Source organism: Natrix helvetica (assembly GCF_964273705.1).
Source record: "Natrix helvetica genome assembly, chromosome: 5".
NCBI classification, from domain to species: Eukaryota; Metazoa; Chordata; class Lepidosauria; order Squamata; family Natricidae; genus Natrix; species Natrix helvetica.
This window is the reverse complement of record NC_138551.1, coordinates 41,744,764-41,772,399: the sequence shown is the minus strand read 5'-3', so window position 1 is coordinate 41,772,399 and position 27,636 is coordinate 41,744,764. Positions and strand designations below refer to the sequence as shown.

The window sequence follows — 27,636 nt, the reverse complement described above, 5'->3', positions numbered from 1 at the left end:
GGCATAGCAGAAGAAAGAGATCATGTCTCAAGATTTAGTTCACTTGGGGTTTCCAACCTCCCTCACCATAATGATGATGACCATTGATCCCGTGATGATTCTGTTGAATCGAGTCCGCTTTGGGAAATAGGGCTCCTCCTCTCCAGTAATTGGGTTTATAGTTGTCATGGGAGCCAAAGCAGCAAACTGGGGTCGTGGACGTTCCTATAACAGAAGGAATATGAATATTGTAATGTATTCCAGCTTGGATTATGAGTTATATTAGAAGCCCCTAAATTCAGTACCTCAATGTCCTCAAAATCTGAACAGTCCCAGCGGTATATCAGGGTAGCATTCATTCGTTTCCAGTACTCAAGAAATGTGACTGCCCACAGAGACATGAAGATGCTGAAGAAAACAGTGCCACCATGGTCAAAGAGACGGCCAGCCTGGAGGAAAAAGGGAGAGATTATTGTTATGTATGTAGCAAGATAGGGAAGAGAAGTGAGTTAAGTGAGCAAAGTTCTTGAATGTAGCAGCTGGACTCCCACATTATGTCAACACATTTTTTGAACCAAAAGCTTGCTGAATAGCTTGTGTCCAGTGCACCAAGTAATTAAACCTGTTATTCAATGCTTACACCGTATGCCAAGTCGTCTTGGTGACATGGGTGGCATAGGAATCTAATAATAAATAAATAATTTAAGAAGTCCAACACCATATTATGACATAGTTGATTGAATCTACTTAGTGCCTTACTAACTACCACATACCTGTGTTCCTTCAATTCTTTATTTCATACATAGTCACTATGCATGGGTTACAGAAATGGGCCTATAGCTCTTTGTGGTTGAGCCGCTAAAACTACAAGTAAGCTAAATTGCATTTGCAACAAAAATAGCTTACAAATTGCCAATGTTGCAACATATGCATCTATTAGAATTGTTAGATGGATGGAATCTATATCATACTATTTTGGAAGAGATAGCTAAAAGCTTAAACTTTACAAATGACAAACTATAAACTTTACAAATAAACTACAAATGACCAATCATTCAAAGAAGGGAGACTGAGGGGGGGGAGGGGGGGAAGCTACAAGAGCATAACTTAACTTAATTTCAAGCAATATATTAGGAAGGAACCAACTGAGGAAATGCTGTTTAAACAACCTCACATTAACAACATTCTTATGAGTTCTCAATGAGAAGATGAAGAGGAAAAGACATACAGGTTTGTTTACAGAGTGATATGCAACTTTATGCGTAAAGGTTGTATCTCTGCTTGAGTAAGATAGTGGGATTACTGGTCTCACTTAGAAATAGAAGAGCAGCAAGGGTGAATACAAAAACGACAGATGAATTAGTTTCGTAAGTATGGCAGAGTTCCTGACTGAAAGATAAATACATGACAGTGATAAAAGTATGGGGACTGCAATGTGGTTTGAGCCCAGAGAGGGGTCTGCAGACCAGATTTTTGTTCTTCATCAGGCCAATGAGAAGTATGTGAAGTTGATTATAAACTTGTTGATTTAGATAAAACATCTGAAAAAAAATCTTAATGTTATAACATCACCTGAAACATGGGGCAGACACTAGACAGATTCCAATAAGGGCAGACTTTGCAAATTGGGCACATCTTGTATTTGTCACCACTGGAACAGATCTCCTGTCTAGTTCAGAAGGAGAGAAAAGAAAAGTGCAAGAAAAAAAATTGCTATGGAACCAGATTCCTTCTCCCACAACTTTGCTATTGGTTTTTGTTAGATATTAACATATATCGTGGCAAGTCTCCTCTCTGGTCCGCCGCTACGGCGGGAAACAGGTATCGCTCTGATTGGTCGAGAGGCGTACCCGATTCCTATAAAAGGGGAACCCTCCGACCACGGAGCAAGCTGGATCACTACTACTACTAATAAAGAGCTGTTAAGTCACTTCGTGTCCGCAGTCTGTTCTCTCGTTGCCCAGATCTAACATTGGCGACGAGGATGGGATCGAGAGACAGATAGGACGAAGAACGCTACTTCAGAATCTCCGGATTTGATCCAGCCCAGGAATTCGGCAGAAATTCCGGCAGCCATCTCAAGACACCGCAGCGCGGCAAATTCAAACGAGAGAAGATGGCGATGCACACTCCCCCCGCTCCATTCGACCCAGCGAACGACGAATGGGAAGCATTCATGATTCGCTTTGAGTGTTTTCTCGAGGCGAACGAATACACGGGGATAACCGACGCCCGAAAGAAAAACATCTTCCTCGGCTACTGCGGAAAAGAAGTTTTCAACACGGCCAGAGACCTTACCGCGCCTACTCCGATACAAGCGGTATCATGGACGGCGTTGCAGCAGATCTTACAAACTCATTATGCGCCAAAACCTTCCCGCCACGTTTGCCGCCAGGAATTCAACACGCGGAACCAGAAGGCGGGAGAATCAATCAACCAATACGTTGCAGCCCTACGTAAGGCATCTACTAACTGCGAGTTCAGGGATCTGGACGAGCATATCCTGGCACAATTTGTTTGTGGGTTAAGGGACATTTCGCTACAGAAAAAGCTGTTGGCAAACCCAAATCTAACCTTACATAGCGCTGAACGAAGCAAGGGCGTTCGAGTCAGCGGAAAGATCATCGGAAAGCATACAATGCGGTTTCAACATAAGCCGGCCAGCTCCCAGACAAACCAGAGTTCACTACGAGGACACCAACCCAGACTACGAGGATCCCGAGTTCGAGGACAGTCACCTGATGCGGAGCAGTCACATGAGGCCAGGGGGGAGACCCGGATTCCGTTTGCCGCCCTGCGCAAGCTGCGGAGGGAATCACCCCCGGTCTACCTGTCGGTTCAGGAACGTTGTTTGTTCACACTGCAACAAACTTGGGCACATCGCACAAGTGTGCCGGAGCGAAGTCCCTGCCTCACGGCAGCCACCTACATACCGCCAACAGAAGCCCAACCCAGGGGCTTGGCGAAATCAAAAAGGGTGCCCAGAGAGAAATCCACAAGTGTTTACCCAGAGAGAAAATCTCCAAAGAGCTGAGCGAGCGTATTCCCAGAGAGATTATACACAAAGAGCTGAGAGAGCGTTCTACCAAGACGCTCAACAAGAGTATTTTCAGGATACTGATGCTGAGATAGAGTTGACCCAGAGAGAGGAATTGCGAACGTATCTCACCTCAATAAGTCAGGTCCGCACCAAGCGGCCTAAAAAGCTGAAAGTCACAGTCCTCCTGGAGGGCTCACCTTGCGAGCTGGAAGTTGACACAGGATTGTCCCTGACGATCATTTCATGGGCATCCATGAAACAGGCTATTCCTAGCCTCAGAAAAAGCCAACTACGCGCTCCAGACATCCTGCTATGAGACTACCAGGGGAACCGAGTCCCCATCGTGGGCCAAGGCACGTTCCAGATCCGTTTCAAGGACATCGTAGCCCAGCTGCCCGTGACCATCGCCAGCGCACTGTTACAGAACCTTCTAGGACTGGATTGGTTCGAAGCCTTGGGGCTAGAAGTCACCAGAATCAACGCCGTGGAGAACAGCAGCGCTGAGCAGATTTTTAAGGAGTTCGAGGATGTGTTCAGCCCCGGTCTTGGTAAGTATGTGGGTAAACCAATCTCATTCAATTTAGACCCCAAAGTGGCGCCAATCCGACTTAAACCGAGACGAGTGCCTTTTGCACTCCGCTCAAAAATAGACAAGGAGATAGATAAGTTAGTGGAGCAAGGAATCCTTGAGCTGGTGGATCACGCGCGCTGGGAAACTCCCATCGTGACCCCAGTCAAGCCAGACGGGTCAGTCCGCATCTGCGCGGACTATAAATGCACAATTAATGTCGCGCTACAACAAAGCGCATATCCTGTGCCAGTCGTACAACACTTATTGCACTCGTTGGGGCCAGGAAAGATATTTGCTAAATTAGACATGGCACAAGCTTACCAGCAATTGCCCGTGGATAGCGCCACAGCGGAGGCCCAAACTATAGTGACGCATAGAGGAGCATTCAAATGCAACCGGCTACAATTCGGTGTGAGTATTGCTCCAGGTCTGTTCCAGAGCGTCATGGAACGGCTTTTGCAAGGGATACCGGGAGTCGTCCCCTATTTCGACGACATCTTGGTGTCTGCTGCAAACGAGGAGCAACTATTAAAAAGAGTCAGGACTGTTTTGGCCAGAATCAGAGAAAAGGGCCTCCGCCTCAAAAAGGAGAAATGCCAAATTAACGTGCCTAGCGTAGAATTCCTGGGATATAGAATCGATGGTCAGGGAATACACCCCACTTCAAAGAAAATTAAGGTGATCCAGGACGCCCCCACACCACGAAATCAGACCGAACTGCAGGCCTTCCTCGGACTACTTAACTTCTACAGCGTTTTTCTGAGACAGAAGGCAACCGTTGCTGAGCCATTACATCGATTACTCCAGAGGAACGCAACATGGAGATGGGGACGATCCGAAGCAGCAGCTTTTGCCGCAGTAAAGCGCCTGCTCACCACTGACTCACTGTTAGTCCAATACAGCCAGACGCTCCCGCTGGTATTGACCTGCGACGCATCACCATTTGGAGTTGGCGCAGTCCTCAGCCACAGGATGCCAAACGGGAACGAAGCACCCATCGCATTCTACTCCAGGACTCTTTCATCGGCTGAGAGGAATTACAGCCAGATGGACAGGGAAGCGTTAGCTGCTGTAGCTGGAGTAAAACGTTTCCACGAATACCTCTACGGCCGCGATTTTGAACTGATTACAGATCACAAGCCGCTGTTGGGACTTTTGGCGGGAAACCGCCCCACTCCAGTCTCCCTTTCTCCACGCATGACCAGGTGGACTGTTTTCCTGGCCGCGTACTCATACAAGCTGATACATCGACCGGGCTCCACTCTAGGACACGCAGACGCACTCAGCCGTTGCCCACTACCGGACCTTTTGCCAGACCCCACTCCCGAAGTACCGGTGCTGCTCATTGACTGTTTGGACTCAGGACCGGTTTCTTCCTGCGACGTTGCGAGGTTCTCTTCCAAAGACAATATAATAAAGCAAGTTCAAACTTGGGTTTGGAGGGGGTGGCCGAAGGGAAACGTGGGCCCGGAATTCAAAATGTTTTGGTCAAAACGGGATGAACTCTCAGTGTTACAAGGTTGTTTATTGTGGGGGGATCGAGTTGTTATTCCTTATGCGTTACATAGAAATGTGTTAGATGCATTACATGTTGGGCATCCGGGAATTGTTAGGATGAAGGCGTTAGCAAGAAGTTACGTTTGGTGGCCAAACATGGACAAAGAGATAGAGGAATGGGTGGCTACTTGCGATCCATGCCAGGAATCGAGGCCAGCACCCCCGGAAGCGCCCGCCACAGAATGGGAGAAGCCTAAAGCACCCTGGTCGCGAATATACATCGACTTCGCAGGGCCATTCCAAGGTCAGACTTTCCTTATAGTTGTGGATGCATACTCCAAATGGCTAGAAGTAGTCCTAATGACTTCAACCACGGCAGAGGCAGTCATTAAGGTTCTACGGCGACTTTTCGCCACTCATGGCCTGCCCGACCTCCTGGTCTCCGATAACAGACCCCAATTCACGGCCATGCAATTCGAAACGTACTTAGCAGGTCAGGGAATTCAGCATGCCCTCGTCGCGCCATTCCATCCGGCATCAAACGGACAGGTGGAGAGAATGGTGCGATCCGCAAAAGAGGCCCTCGCTAGGATGGGTCCAGGTGATTGGCAAACACGCATTGACCATTACCTCCTAATTCAGCATATTACCCCCAGCGCAACGACGGGTAGGAGCCCCGCTGAGATGCTCATGGGCCGCCGTCTACGGTCTCACCTGGACTGACTTCACCCCAATTACTCTGCCACAGCACCCCCAGACTCCACAAGCAAAATTCGGAGTTTTAGCATAGGGGATTCGGTATACGCCCACAACTATGCAGGGGGAACATTGTGGATGCCGGCAAAAGTCATTGGCATCACGGGTCCACGATCGTATCTGCTAGAATTGGAAGATGGGCGAAACTGGAAAAGGCACATCGATCAACTACGAGGTCGCCTGGCGCACTCAGATCTACGAAACGAGAGCGAGAGCTACCTGCCAATACAGAGTCAGCCACTAGAAAGCCCCAACACAGAGAACGACGACACCTGCAAGCCCAGGACAGAACAAGAGGTCGAACGCGAAACAGAGCAACGCCAATGCATCGAAAACCAGCAGATTCCCCAAAGCAACGAAAGCCTACAGACTCCCGAACGCGAAACAGAGAAAGAAACTGATCCTGCAACTACTTCCGATCAACCCGAACTGCGACGTTCCACCCGCATAAGGCAAACACCAACGTACCTTAGAGACTATGTAACAAACCGCAATGTGCCGTCTAAGAGGGGAGGGGTGTTAGATATTAACATATATCGTGGCAAGTCTCCTCTCTGGTCCGCCGCTACGGCGGGAAACAGGTATCGCTCTGATTGGTCGAGAGGCGTACCCGATTCCTATAAAAGGGGAACCCTCCGACCACGGAGCAAGCTGGATCACTACTACTACTAATAAAGAGCTGTTAAGTCACTTCGTGTCCGCAGTCTGTTCTCTCGTTGCCCAGATCTAACAGTTTTGCTTCTGCATTTCAATACAATACAATAGCAGAGTTGGAAGGGACCTCGGAGGTCTTCTAGTCCAACCCCCTGCCTAGGCAGGAAATCCTATACCGTTTCAGACAAATGGCTATCCAACATCTTCTTAAAGACTTCCAGTGTTGGCGCATTCACAATTTCTGGAGGCAAGCTGTTCCACTGATTGATTGTTCTAATTTCTCCTCAGTTCTAAGTTGCTTCTCTCCTTGATTAGTTTCCACCCATTGCTTCTTGTTCCACCCTCAGGTGCCATGGAGAATAGTTTGACTACCTCTTCTTTGTGGCAACCTCTGAGATATTAGAACACTGCTATCATGTCTCCCCTAGCCCTTCTTTTCATTAAATTAGACATACCCAGTTCCTGCAACCGTTCTTCATATGTTTTAGTCTCCAGTCCCCTAATCATCTTTGTTGCTCTTCTCTGCACTCTTTCTAGAGTTTCCACATCTTTTCTACATCGTGGCGACCAAAACTGAATGCAGTATTCCAAGTGTGGCCTTACCAAGGCATTATAAAGTGGTATTAACACTTCACATGATCTTGATTCTATCCTTCTATTTACGTATGTAGCCTAGAACTGTGTTGGGTTTTTTGGCAGCTGCTGCACACTGCTGGTTCATATTTAAATGGTTGTCCACTAGGACTCCAAGATCCCTTTCACAGTTACTACTATTGAGCAAGGTACCATCTATACTGTACTTGTGCATTTCATTTATTTTACGTTTTGGGTATGTTTGTTTGTTTCGTTTTTGTTTTTTTGTAATTCTCTAACTCTAATCTGCTATTGAAAATTTTTGCGGTAGAAGAGCAGGATAAAAATGTTAGAAATCTATAGCTCTGTCATTTAAATATTGAGGAACATATTTTAAAAAACTTTATAAATTTAAGCAAAGGATGAGTGATTAGTCAGACATGCTGGTTGATGAAAAAGGCTCTTATATAAGTTGTCTAAAGACCTGCTAAAAACAGAATAAAACAGGAAGAGAAAAGAAAGTTTGCCACTTACGTTGGAATGTCATGAAACATCATAAAAATGCCAATTATGAAGACTAGTGTCCCCACTATAGCTGCTGGAAGAAGCCATGCTGTGTAGAAACCTACACAAAAGGAAGAGAAGCAATAGCATATTCATAGTCAGCAACTCATGCTGTTCCACTCTCTGTGATTGAGAACCATCAGCCTACTGTCCAGAAAATCTAAGTCCAGTTTGGGATATTTTGCAAAACAGCAAAAACAGAATAACCGGATGTTAAAAGTTGGGGGCTGGTTGTTAATAGCAAGTTAGTGGACAATATTCTGACAACCAGATTGGTTCCTAGCACCGATATAGAACAAATGTTTCCTATGAGAGAGAAATAGCACCATGGTGAGATGGGTGGCAAATAAATTTAACAATCAAACAAATATATAATATTAATTAGGTTTAATTAGGTTTTTGCTGTGTTATAATCTCCTATCTGGAACCTAGTCAATATTAAGAAACAGGTCAGAAAATATTCCTTGGGATGCGACTGATTAATTGCTATCACTGAGATATGCCCCCAGAGGAAGGGGTTCTCTTGAAAACCATAGAGCAACAATTGAAGGATCAAATTTGGATTTCTGGATCAAATTTTGAGCCCAGAATTGCGTGTCTTAGGATCATCCAGAAAACAGCAAGTAATAGTAATGGTAAACTGGTCTGGGATTAATCTTCACTAAGACTCCTTGCTTTTTCTTTATTTTTAAAACCACTGTAATATCAGCAGACAAGTGGCAGTATACCCATGACTGCAGATTTACACACAATCATCACCCTGTTTAAATTATGCTGTTTAAATATACCAGGACAACATGTTTTCTGTCATATCCCTCACCTAGTGTCATTCTTATTCTACCAATACAAAAGTAATAATTTCCCGCATATCAAGATGATACCCGTTATAACGGAAGCAAAATGTAGTGACTAGTAATGGATGGGATCAATGGAGTGTTTATTGGACATTTCAGATGATGTGGGTACACCGTCTCCCCTCTTGGCAGACTGCTTCTCTGTCACTGTCTACCTAAACAGCTGATAGGGCACAATTGTGCTGATGACCTATCAAAATTGCACAATAGCACTTAAATGGCTCAGTAAGCAATACTGTAAGTGCTTCAAGTCTATGGCCCTTAATGGTTTAGTGCAAGGCTGATACGGCAGAATAGTGGAATAGCATAATAGCCTGAAAGAATTTAACAGAAGGAATTACAGGACCAACATCTCCATCCAAGAAAGCACAAAGCAATCTGAAAATTGGAGTTTGTTGCCAATACGAAGAAAAAGAAGCAAAAATTATGCTTGTGTCTCTTCAACCTTCATGATCATAAACTGTTGCTGTTTTAACTTTATTTATTATTGAGTGGCAATATAATAGAGTCTAGAAGAAGAGCACAGGAAGGAGGCTACAGATGGGCCTGCCCCATTTCTGTTTCAGGGATGTGACGGGGGAATATTTTTCTGCAAAGAGATTTACACAAGGAGAATAGCTAAGCTGGGGAATTCAATCAATCTCATGCTGTGTATGTATCATGACAGCACCATTTCCAAGAAGTCAGAATGGTGCAAGAGTCAGAATAGACATGGAGACAGTGAATTTTGCGCTGGTATAGTTCTTTGTCAACCTAAGGCTGAGTGGATAATAGGAATAGGGTTTCATTCAATGTGTCAGGAGTGTAAAAGCAGCAATAGTGCACAGGAAAAAATAAGACAAATATCATGCGTACAATCTGTTACTACAGGTAATCCTCACAATTGAACCCAGAATTTATATTGTTAAGTGACAAATTTGTTAAGTGAGTTTTGCCCCATTTTAAGACTTTTCTCACCACTTTTGTTAAGTGAATCACTGCAGCTCTTCAATTAGTTTAACACAGTTGTTAAGTGAATTTGGCTTCCCCCACTGATTTTGTTTGTCAGGAGGTCACAAAAGGGGATCACATGACTCTGGGACACTGCAACCGTCATAAATGTGAGTCAGTTGTCAAGCATCCGAATGTAAATCATGTGACCATGGCGATGCCACAAAGGTCATAAGGTGAAAAATGGTTTTCACTTTTTTCAGTGCTGTTGTAATTTTGAACTATTACTAAATGACCTGTTTTAAGTTGAAACTACCTGTACTAACTGGGTCCATGTGTTTTTATCAATTTATCTTTTTATCCCAACAGTAATACTACTATAAAGTACTATTTCAGAGCCATATGACTGGGATCCAACTACAGACAGTTAGATTTGGTGATTATATTTGATTACCATAGAGAAAAAAGAAATAAGCAGAAGGTAGTCATAGTCAATATTTTCAGCTTTTAGGAATTCATGCTGATCAGCTCACAAATGGATTACTGTAATGTGCTCCATTTGGCACTTTACCTGAAGACAACTTAGAAGCTACTGTTGGCCCGCAATATGGCAGAACAACCAATGTTGGGCATGCCTGATTTTGCTTGTGTGATCCAACTATTCTGTGAGATGCACTGATTGGTTTCTGAATGCAATTCAAGGTGCAGTTATCACCTATAAAGACGTACATAGCATAAGGTCTGATTTGTGAGACCATCTGTGTCCATTTTTTCTGCCCATCCAATGCAAACATGGACAGGAGATGCACTCTGGGTCCCATCACTTAAGTAGTGCTTTCTTATAGGGCCATGAAACATGCCTTCTCTGTCATGGCACTTGACCTCTGAAATAATCTCCCCCAGAGATCTTGATGGGTCCACTCTGATGGGTTTCATGAAGCTCTTATAGCTGGTTATTCTCCCAGGCTCTGGAGAAGAGCAAAATATATATCTTGGCATGATATAGAGGATATACTTTATATCCTAAATATACCTGATGGTATAACTCTAAGATAACACTAACCTTTAATGAGGATTTCAGCATTCGGGCTTAGTTACCAAAAACTTTAATTCCCATGATTTCTTAAAATGAAATAACGATTGCAAGACCATACATTTTCTCTGGGTTGATATATCCCAATGTTTTGCTTATTACTGAAGGTTACTAGTTTTTTACAAGACTATTTTTTTGTAACCTTATCCACAGGGGGAAAAGAAGTAGAGCATCCACATAATTTTAGAAGTCAGGAATCGGATCCATTGAAAGAATATGCACTCACCAAGCCAGGCAAAGTAGAGAGCAATCTTCTCTCCAAAGTACCTGCGGATATGATTCAAAGGCTGATATTTCTTCCACTTACTCCACCGGGCCCAATAATGGAAAAGAATCTGCCTCTGATTAGAGGGCTCTTCCTCTGATGACATCTTGTATGGGCCCTTTGGCAGAGAATGATATTATCCACGTAAAATACAAATTTGTATAGTGTATGTTGCATTGCACGTGAACTTGTACACTTATAAAATGCAATAATTAATAATGCTAACAGTGATTAATTATTAAAACTATGATAATTAGATATTATATAACACATACACACATACAATATACTTTTTGAACTTCTATTTGTAACTTTTTAAAACAAAGGTGACATGACAAGATGTTTTGGGTGACATGACAACATTCACTAAAACCTCACAACTATTCTCAAAAGCACACCCAGTCCTTGCAGAATTTTTGGAAGTTGCTGCTCCTCTCTGCCACAGCCAGTCATGTGGCCTCTTTTGTGCGATTTTTCAAAGCTGCAAAGGCTGTGCTAGAATGGAATATGCTTTTGTGCTGCCTCCAGACTTTCCAGAACTCAAATGGCCCCCACATCCTCCAAATATCACGCAATAACAAGGTGTGATTTTGTACAATGTTCAGAGACTGTAGAAGAAGTTTCTCTGAATTTTCTTCAAGAACAAAGGCCTTTTGGGAAGTAGAGCAGCCTTGGATAGGCCAAGGGGGCTTGTCAATAGAAAGAGAATACTGCCTGAAGGTAAGTAGCAGAAGGTAGGTTCTGGGGAATAGCAGGCTTTGGGGCAATTGCGCCATTCCCCAAGGTTCATACACATTGGGGAATAGTGCAAGACAGCCTTTTTGAGTGGCAAGGATAGTGCTAGGGCTGAAGTCAGGACCCGGTCTCTACTTCAGGCCCAGGCTTGGGGCTTTTACTGAGTGTCATTGTTCAGTGTGGCCTAGATTGGGAGAGGGGTATACAGACCAGTTTCCCTTTTACTTGGGAGGTAGGGGATGACACACCAGCAGAATAAAGTAAGTCATTTTCTGAATGTTTGATACGCCAAGCCCCAAAAATATGCCATTACTCTTCAGCACCCACAGACTTCGTCTCATTAAACTGAACATACAAAACTGTCCAAAGTCACTAACACTTAAACTATTGTGTTAGTTTGGAAACTAACTAGATGCTAACTTATGTCAGACTTCTCAAAAGCTACCTTAAATACAAGTGCTGTCTCCTATATGACAGAGGACTGGGACCGATTATTGCAAACTTACGTCATGTAGTGGAAATGCAGCTGTGAAGACTTCCTCATTCAGCATCCTTTCTATTCCAATCTGCCCTGCCTTTGGATTACCATATGATACAGTGGACAGGATCTCATACAGCTGAAGAAAAGCAAAGAAGAGTTAAAGGAAGCCATACTTTGATTTCCACAGTTAACAGCAACAGTAGCCCTCAATTATACTTCTTAACATTAACGTGCAGCATTATGATTAGCTACACATATAAGTACGTCACCCTGCATTTGTTTCACTCCAAGCTTACTATTCTATGCCGCTGTGTACTAGTGAAGAAGGTCTCATGGTTATCACTTCCACGGAACCTGGGGAGGGAAAATCACTGATAAATTACCAGACATAAAACAGAAGCTATATAAAAGAGAGACTGTGATATCTTAGCTATTAGTCCCATATACCCACTTACTGGTTCTATTAATACCTAACATGAAGCCTGTTTTTGTCTTAATTGGGGTTAATGTCACTACACCTGTTAAACAATAAAGCTATGTGCAACTATAAATGGCTGAATTTTTCACATGTTGCACTTGTTCAAAACCTATTGCCTTATTGCTTGCTACAAAGTTTGATCCTAGTCTTACTGATGAATATAATACTCCGTTTCCTCTCTATTTTTTCTTCCAACATTCACATTTCTGAGAACAGAAATAAACTAGGAAAATTCATGGCTCTGGATTGGTTCAAAAACAATGTTTTTGGTTGGTTAAATCATGGTAATTTCATAAACCTCTAACCCATGGTTCTACAGTACAGTTTAGTGCAAAAAAATAAAAAACTTTAATGCAATAGGTTCATACCTCATGCTAAGTGATAAGCAAACAAACCATATTTAGTGTAATGTGCTAACCAGGCTGCTATGGATGTTGCTTGGATATTTCTGGCACAGCTAGGAAAGCACTGAGCTCTGGAAGCCAATATACACAGTAGGGAGAATACTAGGAAATTTTTATAATTCTCTATTATGTCAAGAAAGCATTCCAGAGTTCTGGGACTTACTATTAAGTTGGTGGGACAGGCATGCATGAAGCCACAGAGTCTTCTTCTCTACAACATTTATTGTTGCTACCTGATCTCAAGGGCAAGGGACTATATTTATTTACTCCATCCATATAAAGTGTAGGCATCCATGCAGACATTTAGAAGTCTCCTGCCTAATGAAAACCCTAAGAACAGACACATCTGCCTTTGGTGAAATCATGTAAAAAGCACTTTTTTTAAAACAATGGAAAAGATCATTGCACATTGCTAATGTTCTGTTTGAACTCCATGGTCTGGTGGGACACAGGCATCTTGGAAGAGGACTCGGCTAAGGAGTCCCTGCAAGATTAAAAACTGTGATCTGTAGGACAGACTGGCTGGAGCAGCATTTGAGAGGGACAAGCCACTTGGGAAAAATACAAAGATGCCTAGAATTCCAAGCAGTAAAAAGTTAATTTTCTTTCTTTCCCTTCTCCTCTCTAGATTAAAAGCAAGTCAGAGAAGTAAAAATACTGAATCTGTCCATGAATAAGTTTGTGATCATGAGCACCTATAAAAATCAGGATGAAGAAGGGAGAGATACTTTTATGAAAAGGGAAAAAGTCCTGTATAGAATTGTATGTATAATCTGCTAAATCAAGATGTCTGTATATTATAGAAATCAGCCCAAATTATTTACTTAAAAAGTACTCTACTGTAATATTAATCATTATTGTACAAATTGTGGAGATTTTAGCAGTGATGTATCTGAAAAATCCTTAGTCTTTGCAGAATGCTGCCGAGGTCTGAAAAAAGATGAAGCATGAAATGCAGGTTTTTCTGATAAACATATTTGCAAAAGACAGGTTGATTTTTCTTTATATCACTAGATTGATGCTCAGCCTGAGTTTTTTTTTCTTTTTTTTAGAAAAGAGCAAAGAGCAAATATTACAGTTAGGAAATGTTACTATTGTATAACCATTTGTCTGAAATGGTATAGGGTTTCCTGACTAAGCAGGGGGTTGGACTAACTAGAAGACCACTAGTTAGTGGCCCTTCCAACTCTGTTATTCTATTATTCTATTGTAATCTAATTATAATGAAATAGATAATAACTGTATACTAGGAAAAATCAGTATAATTTGAAAAGAGGAAAGATCAAAGAAAGAAAACTCATGCCAAAATCTTACGAGGGTAACTTGTTTGCTTTAAAATGACAGGTGTAGTTATCCAAGGGAATGTCAGGAACGTCATCGTAGAGTAAATTAGGGATGCCCAGTTTCATTAGAATCCTGTGAGACCAGTTGATTTCAGGTTCAATGGGCATAGCCTAGGATACAGTAAAAGAAATATTCAAAACAAGAGGTCACTTTGTCAATAGTTTACATCATACATAGACATAGACACACACAGAAAGAGACAGAGACAGAGAGAGAGGGAGAGAGATATTGGAAGTCAACATTATCAAGCTCATGAACAAAAGCATAACATATAAAACAAAGGAGAGTTTCTGATATGGCTCCCTTTACTCCATTGCAATCTTTAAAAATATATAATCTATTTTTACATTCACACATAGAAAAGTACAGCACATGAATCACAGAATATAGGCATTAGAGATTGGTGAAAAGCTGTTTGTTCTAATACAACACTCATTTCCCATTTTATCAAAAGAAATACTTAGTGATAAAACTGTCACTGGAAAAAATTAAAAGAGTGATGCGAAGAGGTGAAGTAAAGAGATAGAGAGGCAGAAACTTGTTTCTTTCTATGCTTTGCTTCCTCCAATTTTCAGTTATTTTCATTATTTGTTGATTCCACTGTATGTGGATTCACACACACACACACACACACAAATGTGTGTTGTATGTGTGTGATGGTAGATATTATGGAGGAAAAGCATGTGAAGGCAACTCTGGTATGTACTTGTTGGTACAGATATGGGGGCAAGGTAGACATCTGGAGTCTGGTACTCATGTTGGCATTATCCTATTATTGCTGCTTTTGAAACTCTTCAGGTTGGGTGTATGCAAGTAGTGGCCTGCCATCCAATGCCTGAATAAGTGCAGTATCATTTTTCTAGTATGGGCTGTAGTTTATTAATAATGCATTAGTGTGACTTGAACAGTGAACTGTAGGTGACAACCAGTGGCTTTCAGTTTCTCTTTTTCTGGTCGGTCTTCTAATAAATCCCCCTGGGAATTGGCCGGGAACTATTGTCTATTGATCTCATTGGGTGGGTAGTTTAGTCTTGTGAATGCTGTTTTTGTTCCATTAGTTGAGTACTTCTCTGAAGTGGGGAAAAACAGATGCAGTTGTAAAACACGGTTCCTGAAATTTTATGCTTTTTAACAACATCTGTTAGAAAAGGTGTTGGCCAGGCTACTTTTGATTTATTTATTTTTTTGTAACAAATTAGATCAGCTCTTCTCCTACAATGTTTGCATATTTTTTCCTTTATTTATTTATTTACTTATAGAAACTTTTACCCCTGCCAAGTTTCCCAAGATACTGGACAGTTTACAAAAGTAAATAAAACCAAAATAAAACCAAAATATTTAAATGATTTGTCAAAAACAGATCATGCCAGACTAATCTTATTGCATTCTTTGATAATGTGACAAAATTAGTGGACCAGAGGAATGCCGTTGATATAGTTTACTTGGACTTCAGTAAGGCTTTTGATAAGGTAGACCATAACCTACTACTAGATAAAGTAGAAGAATGTGGGTTAGACAGCATCACCACCAGATGGATTGGTAACTGGCTGACCAACCGCACTCAACGTGTAGTTCTCAATGGAACTGCATCTACATGGAGGGAAGTATGCAGTGGAGTACCCCAAGGCTCTGTTTTAGGCCCAGTACTCTTCAACATCTTCATCAATGATTTGGATGAGGGAATAAATGGGGAACTCATCAAATTTGCAGATGATACCAAGCTGGCAGGAATAGCCAACACTCCAGAAGATAGGCTTAAGATACAGAAGGATCTTGACAAACTTGAACATTGGGCACTATCTAATAAAATGAAATTCAATGGTGAAAAGAGTAAGGTTCTACATTTAGGCAACAAAAACGGAATGCATAGGTACAGTATAGGTGATACCATACTCAGTAGTAGTAACTGTGAAAGGGATCTTGGAGTCCTAGTGGACAACCATTTAAATATGAGCCAGCAGTGTGCAGCAGCTGCCAAAAAAGCCAACACAGTTCTAGGCTGCATCAACAGAGGGATAGAATCAAGATCACGTGAAGTGTTAATACCACTTTATAATGCCTTGGTAAGGCCACACTTGGAATACTGCATTCAGTTCTGGTCGCCACGATGTAAAAAAGATGTGGAGACTCTAGAAAGAGTGCAGAGAAGAGCAACAAAGATGATTAGGGGACTGGAGACTAAAACATATGAAGAACGGTTGCAGGAACTGGGTATGTTTAGCTTAAGAGAAAGAAGGACTAGGGGAGACATGATAGCATTATTCCAATATCTCAGAGGTTGCCACAAAGAAGAGGGAGTCAAACTATTCTCCAAAGCACCTGAGGGTAGAACAAGAAGCAATGGGTGGAAACTAATCAAGGAGAGAAGCAATTTAGAACTGAGGAGGAATTTCCTGACAGTGAGAACAATTAATCAGTGGAACAGCTTGCCTCCAGAAGTTGTGAATGCCCCAACACTGGAAGTCTTTAAGAAGATGTTGGATAGCTATTTGTCTGAAACGGTATAGGGTTTCCTGCCTAGGCAGGGGGTTGGACTAGAAGACCTCCAAGGTCCCTTCCAACTCTACTATTGTATTGTATTATTGTAAATAAAAAAAAATCCCTGTTCACAAAAGGAAGATACTGCAGAGGAGGGATATGGACTACCTTTCTGTCAACTCATAGTTTCCACATGGAGATAGATCTTTTTAAAATGAACTAATGTTTACATAAGCAACTTCCTTCCGATCAACTGCAGTCTAATGTAATATCGCTAACAAACAACTAAAAACCCCAGCCTCTTCTTTTGTGAGATCAGGCTATAATAAATGATTTTAGCTGGCAGCAAAGTTTGATCCATGGGTATTAGGTTTCACAGCATTCTCACCTGCAAGGGAACTCTCAGCCTGAGGTCCTCAGCATAATAACATAGCACACTCCAGGGAGCATTCAACAATATAAAGTGGACCACCTTCTTTGTATGTTGGGCTGCATGCTGCAAAAGAAACCATTAGAGTCATTCAGCTACATCAAAATTTGGTACTTTAGACTCACTTGGAAAAATGTATTCAACTGGAGAGGCAAATATTCCTTTTCCAAAACACTTATGAGCAAAATAAGTTTAACAGCACTTTGTCTGAACCAGAGTGCTAGTTTTACTAGCCCTATCTGACCCCCAATTATTACTAACAGCCAGTAGTGGGATTCAAATAATTTAACAACCGGTTTTCTGCCCTAATGACCTGCTGGGTAGGTAGGGCTCAATGGTCATGTGACTGGATGGGTGTGGCCAACTCAATGTCACTCATGTCGATGGGCGCTTTGCCTTAGCTGTTACAATGTGATAAGGATTAACCGGAGAGTCATTTTCTGTAAGCAGGGCAATAAAGATTAGGCTAGAAACAACACCAAAAGGTTTCTTTCCTGCCTTCTTTACAGGATTAGCTCTGTAAAGTGGAAAAAAAACAAAATGAGATTTCTTCCAACAATCGATTCTCAGAACTGCTTAGAAAATTAACAACTGGTTCTCCCGAATAGGTGCGAACTGGCTGAATCCCACCACTGCTAACAGCTCTGTTGGATTGAAATGATTCTCTTTGTCAGCCCAGTTTAAATACCATAGCTGATATCAGAAGCATATTAACAGTCCCAGATTATTAAGAGATAAATGTTTGTAATTAGGGCATTCAAAATAGAATATGAAATAATAGAAAAACAGAATTGGAAGGAACCTTGGAGGTCTTCAGTTCAATTCTGTGCTGAAGTAGGAGACCCTATACCATTTCAGACAAATGGTTGTCCAATTTCTTCTTAAAAATCTCAAGTGATGGACACACACAATTTCTGAAGGCAAGCTATTCCACTGTTTGTTAAGTGATTCTGGCTTCCCCATTGATTTGCCAGAAAGATGCAGAAGGTAATCATATTGACACTGGGACACTAACCATCATAAATATGATAAATTGCTGAGCATTTGAATTTTAACCACATGACCATGAGGATGCAACAATGGTCATAAGTGTGAAAAACTGTCATAACTCACTTTTTTCAGTGCCGTTGTAACTTCGAATGGTCACTAAAAGAATGGTTATAATTCAAGGACTACCTATAAAGTGAATTTATTTGGCCAAGGTGAAAATATATATGCTATAGTTTCAGCAAGCTATTATAGGAATTTCTCTTTGATCCGGACTCAATAATGATGATTTAAAGACTTGATTATAACTGGGGAAAGATTTCTTTTGCTTTATTTCTTAGAAAAAAAATCATAAGTTGAAATACAAAATGAATTTATTTAATTAAGGTTAAAATATATGTGTTTACATTTCTGGTAGCTCCTAAGAGACATAAATGAACAATGAGTTTTTCCAATTTGATTAAGGAATGAGTTACGGGAATGATAAAATGTAGGAAGAAGAGTTTTTTAACTGAAATGCTAGAGAAGGTATTATTGAGAATTATTGGAGTTGCTTATATCTTGTCTGCAGGGGGGAGTTATTTTATATATACATGTTCTAATTGCACTTCTGTTTTTTCTTTTCTTTACATTTTTATATCTCTCTTATTTTGCATTAATCTTTTATTACTATATTTTTAAACTTTAATAAATTATTTTAAAATAAGAATAAGGGTGATAAAATTATTTGGTCTGAAACTGAACTGAAGCAGCGCTGCACAGATATTTTAGAGATTTGTATAAGGATGAGAATTAAATGTTAAAAAGTGGAATTGAAATGAATTCTATAAATGTTGCTGTCCAAGAAAAAAACATGAAAAGAAAGTAATAAAAACTATGGGAAAGTTGAAAGGCAACTTGTATAGATGGTGTAACTGGACTAATGCCGTGTTTCCCCAAAAATAAGACATGCCCTGCTAATAAGCCTAATCGGGCTTTTCAGAGCATGAGCCATAATAAGCCCTCCCCCGAAAATAAGCCCGCCTCCAACTATTTAAGCTCATGCGCAACTGGTCCCCGCCATTTCCATTGTACCACCTACTGTTACAGCTTGCGGGGCAAAAAGAGGGCTCACCGCAAACACAGCGGCAGGTGAAGCAAAGTGCTTCCACCTCCCGCCCTTCCCTCCAACACAAAAAGAGCCCGCTGCAAAAACAGCAACAGGCCAGCAATGCAATCACCCCCTCCCACCTGTTCCTTCTCGTGCAAAAAAACACCGCCCACCCAGGTTTTTTTACAAGGGGATTCAATGGGCGAAAGGGCAAGGAACACAACGGACCTGGAAAGGTAAGAGGTGCGCCTCGCTTCTCTCCCCCAACCTGCCACCCCTCGCTAAAAGGACGGCGGGGAAGGGAGCCAGGCAGGCTGCCTTTACCATTGGGGCGAGGTGGGAGGTGTTGGGCCATGAGGCGCTCCTCTTACCTTTCCAGATCCGTTGCGTTCCTCGCCATCATGTTCAGGGAAGCCCCTGGTTAAAAAAAAACCCCTTCTCGGGATTTCAAAAAGTTTGATTGAACTTGCGAGGTTTTTTTTACCAGCCGCTTCCCTGAGCACAATGGCGAGGAATGCGACGGAGCTGGAAAGGTAAAAGGCGCGCCTCGCTTCTCACCTGCCCCAGAAAATAATAAGCCCTCCCCTATAATAAGCCCAAGGCCATATTTCGTGGGGCAAAAGAAAATAAGACTCTGTCTTATTTTCGGGGAAACACAGTGTTAAAAAAACAAATGTAGTTTGGTTACGATTGTGTAGCCTGTTTCATTTGTATGTAAAGGTGGCATTTTTGCCTTACAATTCGAACAATGTTGTGATTTTTCATCTATGCATTTTTAAAATAGAAAGAATTAATGCAAAAGTCCTACAAGAAAGTTTGTGAAATGTGCTTGGGATAGTTTTCAGCAGAATGCTACTCAAAGAGTATCAAAGGTGAAAAGGAACAGAACATGGTAAGTGTAATGTGGCTTTTCATGTACTGGGAGATAGGCAGATCAGATGTTTGTTCTTCAGTCGGACATTGAGGAACAGAGATAAAAAGGAGTAAAAGATTTAAGGGCATGCTTCTCTCTACTTTGCTATACTGATATGATCATTGATTATATCCGGATAAATATAAATAAAATACAATGGGAATAGGTTTGTTCCAGAGACATAGGTGGTAAAACAAGAAAAGAGGGTCAAGAATGGATGGGAACTAGATCAATATGGATTAAATTCGAATCTGAATGACCTGTATGAAAAACATACATTGAGGTGGTTTGATCACAGAGAGAGAATGAAGGAGGCTGGAATTGCAAAACAAGTATATGAAAGAAAAGTGAGTAAGTCAAAAGGAAGGGGAAGAACTATACATGGTTGAACAAAAGGCAGAATATGAAATGGGGCATGGATCCTGTGAGAGAAGGATTTACAAAGAATGGTTTACAACGATTGAGATGTATGGAAAGATATGGTATAGACAAGGTATTCTTCTTATTCTTTCTTCTGCCTTAAATTTTGTCAGCAAATTTTGCATAATATTGCTTACCGTGGAAAGGAAAAGCAGAAATAGTGTAGATGTAAGAAAATACTTAAAGTGCAAGATTGGGATATTGTATTTGCTGATAGTCTAGCCTTATTCATGTTTTCCCTTCATATTTAGCCTTGTGAGGAATTAAAACTGTTCACAATATTGAACAAGAGGGTTTTAAAATGGCGTATGGCAGGCCCAAATCCTTACTTTCGTTTCTTCTCTGAAAGAAGGTGAGACCAATAAAATTGAGGATGATACAATGAAAGATTAATGTGAAGATTGTTTCTCTCCTTGGTCAATTTCCCGCTCTCTCTCTCACCCACCCACCACTCTGTTACCAGCAATCCACTTTTTTGCATGCCTTTTCAATTCTGACCCCCTTCATTTGGAGCTTATGCAGAAATTTCTCCCGCCATTCTTTGTGAATTTCAATTGTTCTCTTTTGTTTGGATTTTGGATTATAATTCTCTTCTTTTTGGCCCTCTGGATTCTCACCATCTGATTCCCATACAAGGATAAAATCTGTGGCAAAACACATAAGACAGTAGAAATATTCCATTAGCCATTTTTTCAGGAGTAAAAGAAGTAAAAAGGTAACCAGATACCTTCATAATCTGAGATGCATTGGTAAAAATGGAGAATTACATGGACTCAACAAAAGCAAACCTCAAGATTTTAGGTATCCTCATAATTTTTTTTAAAGTGTCTGTTTTGGTTGGCCAGCCAGACAATATAAATATCACCAGAAAAACTGCAGCAACAATAATTTAATTCCTAAGGAAAAGTACAAGAGAAAAGGAATAGAGCTCCCAAAATATGTTGTATTCCACATAAATTAGGGCAATATGATTCTCTGAATATTATCACTGTAAATGTTGAAGGAATGAAATTTAAAAAATGGATTCTTCTAATCTCTTTCTTGCACTTGAAATACAAGAGTTATCATTAGAACTTTCAGAGTCTGAGATCAAATCCAACTGTAGAGCAACTTTCTAGTCCTAATTAGAGAAAAGCTCCCAGAAAATGAGAAGCAGTTTCTATTGTAGTCCTATGGGCCACTTAATGCTTTATATTTGGTGAGATAACTGGACACAAGAAGTATGTACAGGTTCAGTACGTTTTCATTACATTGTTTTCCATTGAAAAGGCCTGTAATTATCTTTTATCCAGAAGGTGATTGTATATGAAAGGAGGAAAAATATTGAAAGTGGCTAAGGAAAAATATTGTGCCTGGAGGAAAAATACTGACAGTGACTAAGGTAGAGAGGACTTTTCAAAGAGAATATGGAATTTGAGATCTCACATTTCTTCACAATGTCTAATTGTTTGTACCTACACTTTTCATTAAACTTTTAGATGTAGAGATAATTCTATATAAATCCAGTTTCCAACCAAATGTTTAAAACATTCCCCTAGCCAAATTGAACATAAATCAACATTTCTGCAAGAACAGAACAAATGATAGATTAGGACCAAGACATTTTACCAATAGCTACACAAGACAACTGATTTCAGATAAATGGATAGGGGCATGAAAGAAAACAAGTACTTAGCCATCCTCTGAAAGGAAATATTGGTATTTTGGGCTTTGAGATGAGCTATTTCTTCACTTACCTATCCTGGTCTTTTCATCACTGAAGAAGTTTGGAGTGCTGTTTACAAGGCAGCTCTTATTCCACTAGGGGGAAAAATATTAACAATCAATGGAAAAGCAGGTTGGCTCAGATTTCCCATTCCAGCTGAACTGATGGCAAAAGGAGATTAGACTGCAATCATTACTCTACTGCTCACTAGGTTGTTCCTGACCTCTTTTAAGTTTGAAAACATTTTGCAGCAGCAAGATCCTCTTTGTGAGAATACGTGGTAGGTGTAGGGTGATTTATTACACTATCCCTGAGTGTTTTCTTCTGCAGAGGCATTACACAGGTATATTACAGAGAGTTGGGCAACCAGCTAATCTTGAGCTCCTTCTCTACAGATGTTTCCTCTGACCACTGTTGTGAAAAAGAGTGGAATTGTTTCCTAACATTTTGAGGCAAGAAACAATATAAGTGAGGGGTAAATAAAGTCTCTGTTGATTTGAGATTAGTTTAGATCAGTGATAATTAACCTTTTTGGCACTGAGTGCTGAAACTGAAGCATGCGTACAGCGAATCCAGAAGAGAGCAGTTGGCCAGTGTGCATGTGTACAGTGACCAGCTGCACTTCCGAGTTCCATTGCTCTGGCATCTGGTGCGCATGCGCACCAGCCAGCTGCTCTCTTCCAGGCTCCGGCACGCATGTGTACAACAGAACCCAGAAGTGGAGCTGACACCGGCGATGTGCCCATAGACAGGGCTCTGCGTGCCACCTCTGGCACGCGTGCCATAAGTTCGCCATCACAGGCTTAGATGATTTAATAAATGTGGCTCTTTGTATGACAACTTTTATGGCAATGGTAAAAAATTGCTTTGCCATTGCCTTTTGGGATTTCTTCCCTAAGTTGTGAAAGTATCCTATTACCCTATTCCATTGCAATAGCCACAGAAGTAGTCACCACATAATAGCTATGCTGATTTAACTTTCCTATTTAAAGTAAAAGGAAAGGATAGGTAATAAGTTACTTTTACTGTATACATGAATATGTATGCGTGCATGTTCAGAGACACAAATTCTATAGTCTCCTTATACATGTTGACTTTAAAAAATCAACACCATGAATCATATTTAAATCATGAAATATTGGAACACTGTCATTCCAAAATTCAAGTTTGTTTCATCCTGCTGATGTTTATAAACCTAGGTACATCACAAAAGCCTAATAGATCCTGCCTCTTACTGATTGAAATGAAATAAATTGCATGAGAACTAAATAACTCCTCATTCTTCCCCTTTCAGACAAGGAAAAAACGAGGGGGAAAACACTTTTTTTTCTTTAATTCTTTTTGCCTAACCAGCTAAAATATGCCCCTACTCTAATGGCCTATATTGAAGTAAGAATGCTGCTTTAAATGAAAAAACTATGAACTTTCCTAATGACTAAAATACTTCCCATTGGGGAGAACGATCCCAGAGGAATCCTTAAGCTTGCTGCTCAATTTATTAAACCCCGTTCTTTTTCTCCTTTTTACTGAAGCCAGTTGTGTTTAAAATCATTCAAACAGGCAATTAGTGTGTTTTTTGATACAACTATTGGTTTATAAGACAATTAATCTTCACTTTTGCTTATTTTTTTTTTAGCATAAACCTAACACTGGCAACTTCTGCCAACCTAGCAGTTTGAAAGCATGTAAAAATGCAAGTAGAAAAATAGGGACCACCTTTGGTGGGAAGATAATAGTGCTCCATGTGCCTTCGGTGTTTAGTCATGCTGGCCACATGACCACAGAGAACTTATTCAGACAGCGCTGGCTCTTCGGCTTTGAAACAGAGATGAGCACCATCCCCTAGAGTTGGGAATAACTAGCACATATGTACGAGGGGAACCTTTACCTTTAACACTGGCAAATATTTCTCAATCAACAATTTTCAGTAAGTTCTTCCCATAAGACTTGCTAGCCGTTATGCATTTAAGATTTTTCCCCATCTCTTTTCAAAATCTAAACAATCCTTGGCTTTGCTACTTTTTTCTACAACTCTCCTTTCCATCGTGCAATTTTTTAAAAAAGAACCTATAGTTTCTAAATAGAGTCTGACTCAAATACACACATGAATTTCACTGGATCTTGCTCTTTCATTACTTTTTAAAGATTTTTTAAAGAGTTAAGAGTTAAAGAACTACCGTTTGTGTACCATTTCCCTACCTGTGGGACCTTAAGAGAGGTCGTGGATAACCTCCAATATCTGTCACCCTCCACGTTCTTCTGCTTGGACTGGTTAGCATCCTTTGAGTTGTGCTCAGAGCCGCCACCTAGGCTTTCATAAGTGGACAACTTTGCAACCTTCTCAGGCCCAAAGGCCAGGGTTTCATAAATGTACTCCTTTATTTTTGACTCAGGATTCTTCTTTAAGCTCCCGTAATTGGCTTCTTTGAGATCATGTTCTTCTGTAAACAAGCTGTCATCTTCTCTGGTCTTTCTTCGCTGCATCATTATTCTTCATGCCAATGACAAGAAGAAATCTAGGGTGTCTGGATGGTAAGAAGCAACAAACTGAGCTTGCCCTTATAGCTCACAGAAGTGGTAGCATTGTGCACTGCAAAATGATCAGCCTCCCTTTCCATTTCCTACTCCTACTGGGATACTACCAGTGTTCACAAACTAATCCTGTCTAACCAGTCCTGTCACTTACAAAGGCAGTAGAACTTCCTTGTAATTGTATATCCCTTGGGGGAGGGAAATATAGTGCAGATAAATGGCCAGAAGTTGAGTGAGAAAAGCAGAGACACTGTCTTTTCAATTCACATCTTAATCAGATGTCATTGTAAAAATAACCACTCGCTTACTGAATGTTCATTTTATATGAAAATGTTTGGGACACTAGGAACAAAGGAAATAGCCCAATGCTATCACTGACAAAAGAGTCAATGCCACGACCTCCTTATGGATAATGGCAGGTAAAATCATTATAGATTTGATTTTTAAATCTCAGGGTCCAATTTAAAAACACATATATGTCAATAATTTTTTTTATATAGAATCTTAACTCCTATATGCTCAAGATGGCATATCTAGTCAGATTGTCAGGCAAACGTTATTTTTCAAACTCCTTCAAAGATTATTGGAGTTCCATTTCATAGGGTGGGGATAGGGTAAAACTGCTGCTATGGGGAGGCAGGCCCAAACTGTTAAGTGATTTATGATATCAATCTTTGTGTTATATGTTAATGTACATACTTTGAATTTAATATGGAAATCTATATGATGCCAGTGAACTTTGCATGTGCTCCCAATGGAAAGCATCCCAAAGAGATCTGGCTGTTACATTCTGGACTTCCTATAATTTATGGGCCTCTTTTAAGGCCATTCTCATAGAGTTCATTAACATAGCTTGGAAAATAATGAGCATATAGTCAGCTTCCTCTCTCTTTTTTATTACTTTTTGCTTTCTTATTTTATACACTTGTAAAGGGTATCTTTCTGCTGCTAATGCTGTATTATTTTTCATGCTAGGTTAAAATGTTGGACAGAGAAGATATGGCAGGGGAGGGCCGTCTGATATTATAGAAGGAGATTTGTACATTGGTGCAGGTTCCTTTTTCTAAAACAGTAGCCCTAACTAAGAGATTGAATGGTTGAATCATTGGGCATCTTGGATGCTGCCTCTGTAAATGACAATTCTGTATAGAGGAGATACCTAATCTATTCATACCACTCCAAGTTCTTTGGATCAGACTGGAGTTTAAAAAGTGTTGATAAGTTTTTTTTTAAATAAACAGATAAATGTACAGACTTCATGCATATTAGTAGACAATGAAGGAGATATAACTCTATCTGAAATCTGTAAGGCTGGGTTTCATGTTCTGAAGTATCTATAATGATAATATTTGGGGAAAGGAGTTGTGGTAATTCATGTGATCTTGGCAGTTATTAGTAATACGGCCCCAGAGATAAATGGATGTGGGATTCAGGGTCAGCTCGAGATGCTGCTAGTGTACTGGCTACCCTCCTGTCCAGCAGTGGCCCTTCTGGAGCTCCTCAACTTCATTGATTGAGTGGAATTGGATTGCCCAGATCTTTATTAATCAGTGTTTTCAAGCTCTATGCCTTTGGGTTGAGTCTATGATCCCTAGAATTTCATAACTCCAGGTGACCATAAGCTTGCCTTGGGTAATCTTGCCTCAAATCTTAAGAGTGATTGCATGCAAGATCGGATTTTTATTTTGGGGCAGGAATGACATGATCTGGAGAAGGAGGACATTATATCTGTTCTTTGTGTGGTCAGGTCACTTTTTGTCAAGATTATGAGTACCATGGTTCTCCAAAGGCCATGGTCAATTAGGATAGCCCACTTTGGTTGCCTGATGGATTATGAACATTTTCTGAAGGCATCTGGGAAATTCCATCTATCTTGAGCTTAGTTGACCTCTGGTGATTCAATCATTTGATAAAGAGATGTGTGGAATATGAATGTAATAAAGTAAATAAATAACTATAACTTTGGATGAGATAATTAAGAATGAGATTGCCTTTCAACTCACCAATCCTGATTAGCTCCCTGGTTCTCAGAAGAGCTATAGGAGCTGAAGTGAGTGTAAAGACACCTAGAAAGACAAGAGCACAAAATCAAAATTGAATACAACTGAGCACTGCTACACATCAGATTCAGGTCTACACAGGTAACAAGAAAAACAAAACATCTGTAATGTTCCTCTCTCGTTGCAGCTTCAGATTCTTGCTTGTTTACTCTGTTCAAATGTGTTTTGAAGGGAGGGGAGGATAAAATTATTACAACCGATTGTGATGCTTTTGTGGTTTCTTTGCAGAAAGCTACGCACATTACTCATATTTGCTCAGGGTTTAGATGTCAGTCGGGCAGTCATGTCAATAAGTAGGCAATATTTTGCAATGGGGTGTTTCTTTCGAGTGTCTGGAATTTGTGAAGTGTATAAGGCATATTATTTTACTATCTCAATCAACTGTGGAATGGATCTATGCCCCATCTGACTCTCATCAAGTAGCTAAGGGTGTGTGTGGTCAGGTGGATTCAGAAGTGACATAATCTGAAGGGATGAGGCGCTGTGTTCATTGAAAGAGGCAGTGATCCTCCGCTTGAAGAAACCATTTCTTACTCCAGTTCTATTGAATAACTACCACCCAGAAACCAACTTTTCCTTTTAGGGAAAAATTGTTGACATGGTGGAAAATCGGTTAAATCAGCAACTCTCTAGGATCCTCGTAGCATATTCCATAATATCAGGGCCTGTTTTCTGGTTCACAGTCATCAATCACGGAGGGGTATCCTTGATCAAACTATCTAAATGTTCTGGCAGAATCATTTTGTACAAGATGGGAATATTTCTCTCAAGATTCCAAGAGACAATTCTGCCAGATGATGGAA

The 27,636-nt window shown here is 40.7% G+C and overlaps 1 protein-coding gene across 3 annotated transcripts in view; it reads right to left on the bottom strand.

Moving 5' to 3' along the window:
• Window positions 1-24,866, bottom strand: part of ANO7 (anoctamin 7) — a 41,080-nt gene extending 16,214 nt beyond the window's left edge. For 2 of the 3 annotated variants that reach the window (XM_081954352.1, XM_081954353.1), the window contains exons 1-12: window positions 24,441-24,866; window positions 22,273-22,336; window positions 21,020-21,180; window positions 17,085-17,192; window positions 14,189-14,328; window positions 12,289-12,346; window positions 12,018-12,128; window positions 10,738-10,894; window positions 7,605-7,695; window positions 1,552-1,648; window positions 285-428; window positions 67-204 (exon numbers count right to left, since the gene is read on the bottom strand). In XM_081954352.1, coding sequence (XP_081810478.1) covers window positions 67-204; window positions 285-428; window positions 1,552-1,648; window positions 7,605-7,695; window positions 10,738-10,894; window positions 12,018-12,128; window positions 12,289-12,346; window positions 14,189-14,328; window positions 17,085-17,192; window positions 21,020-21,180; window positions 22,273-22,336; window positions 24,441-24,728 — 1,557 coding nt within the window. In that variant the 5' untranslated portion in view covers window positions 24,729-24,866. The remainder of the gene's footprint in view (window positions 1-66; window positions 205-284; window positions 429-1,551; window positions 1,649-7,604; window positions 7,696-10,737; window positions 10,895-12,017; window positions 12,129-12,288; window positions 12,347-14,188; window positions 14,329-17,084; window positions 17,193-21,019; window positions 21,181-22,272; window positions 22,337-24,440) is intronic. The other variant, XM_081954354.1, reaches the window with a different exon arrangement.
• Window positions 24,867-27,636: the final 2,770 nt, after the last annotated feature.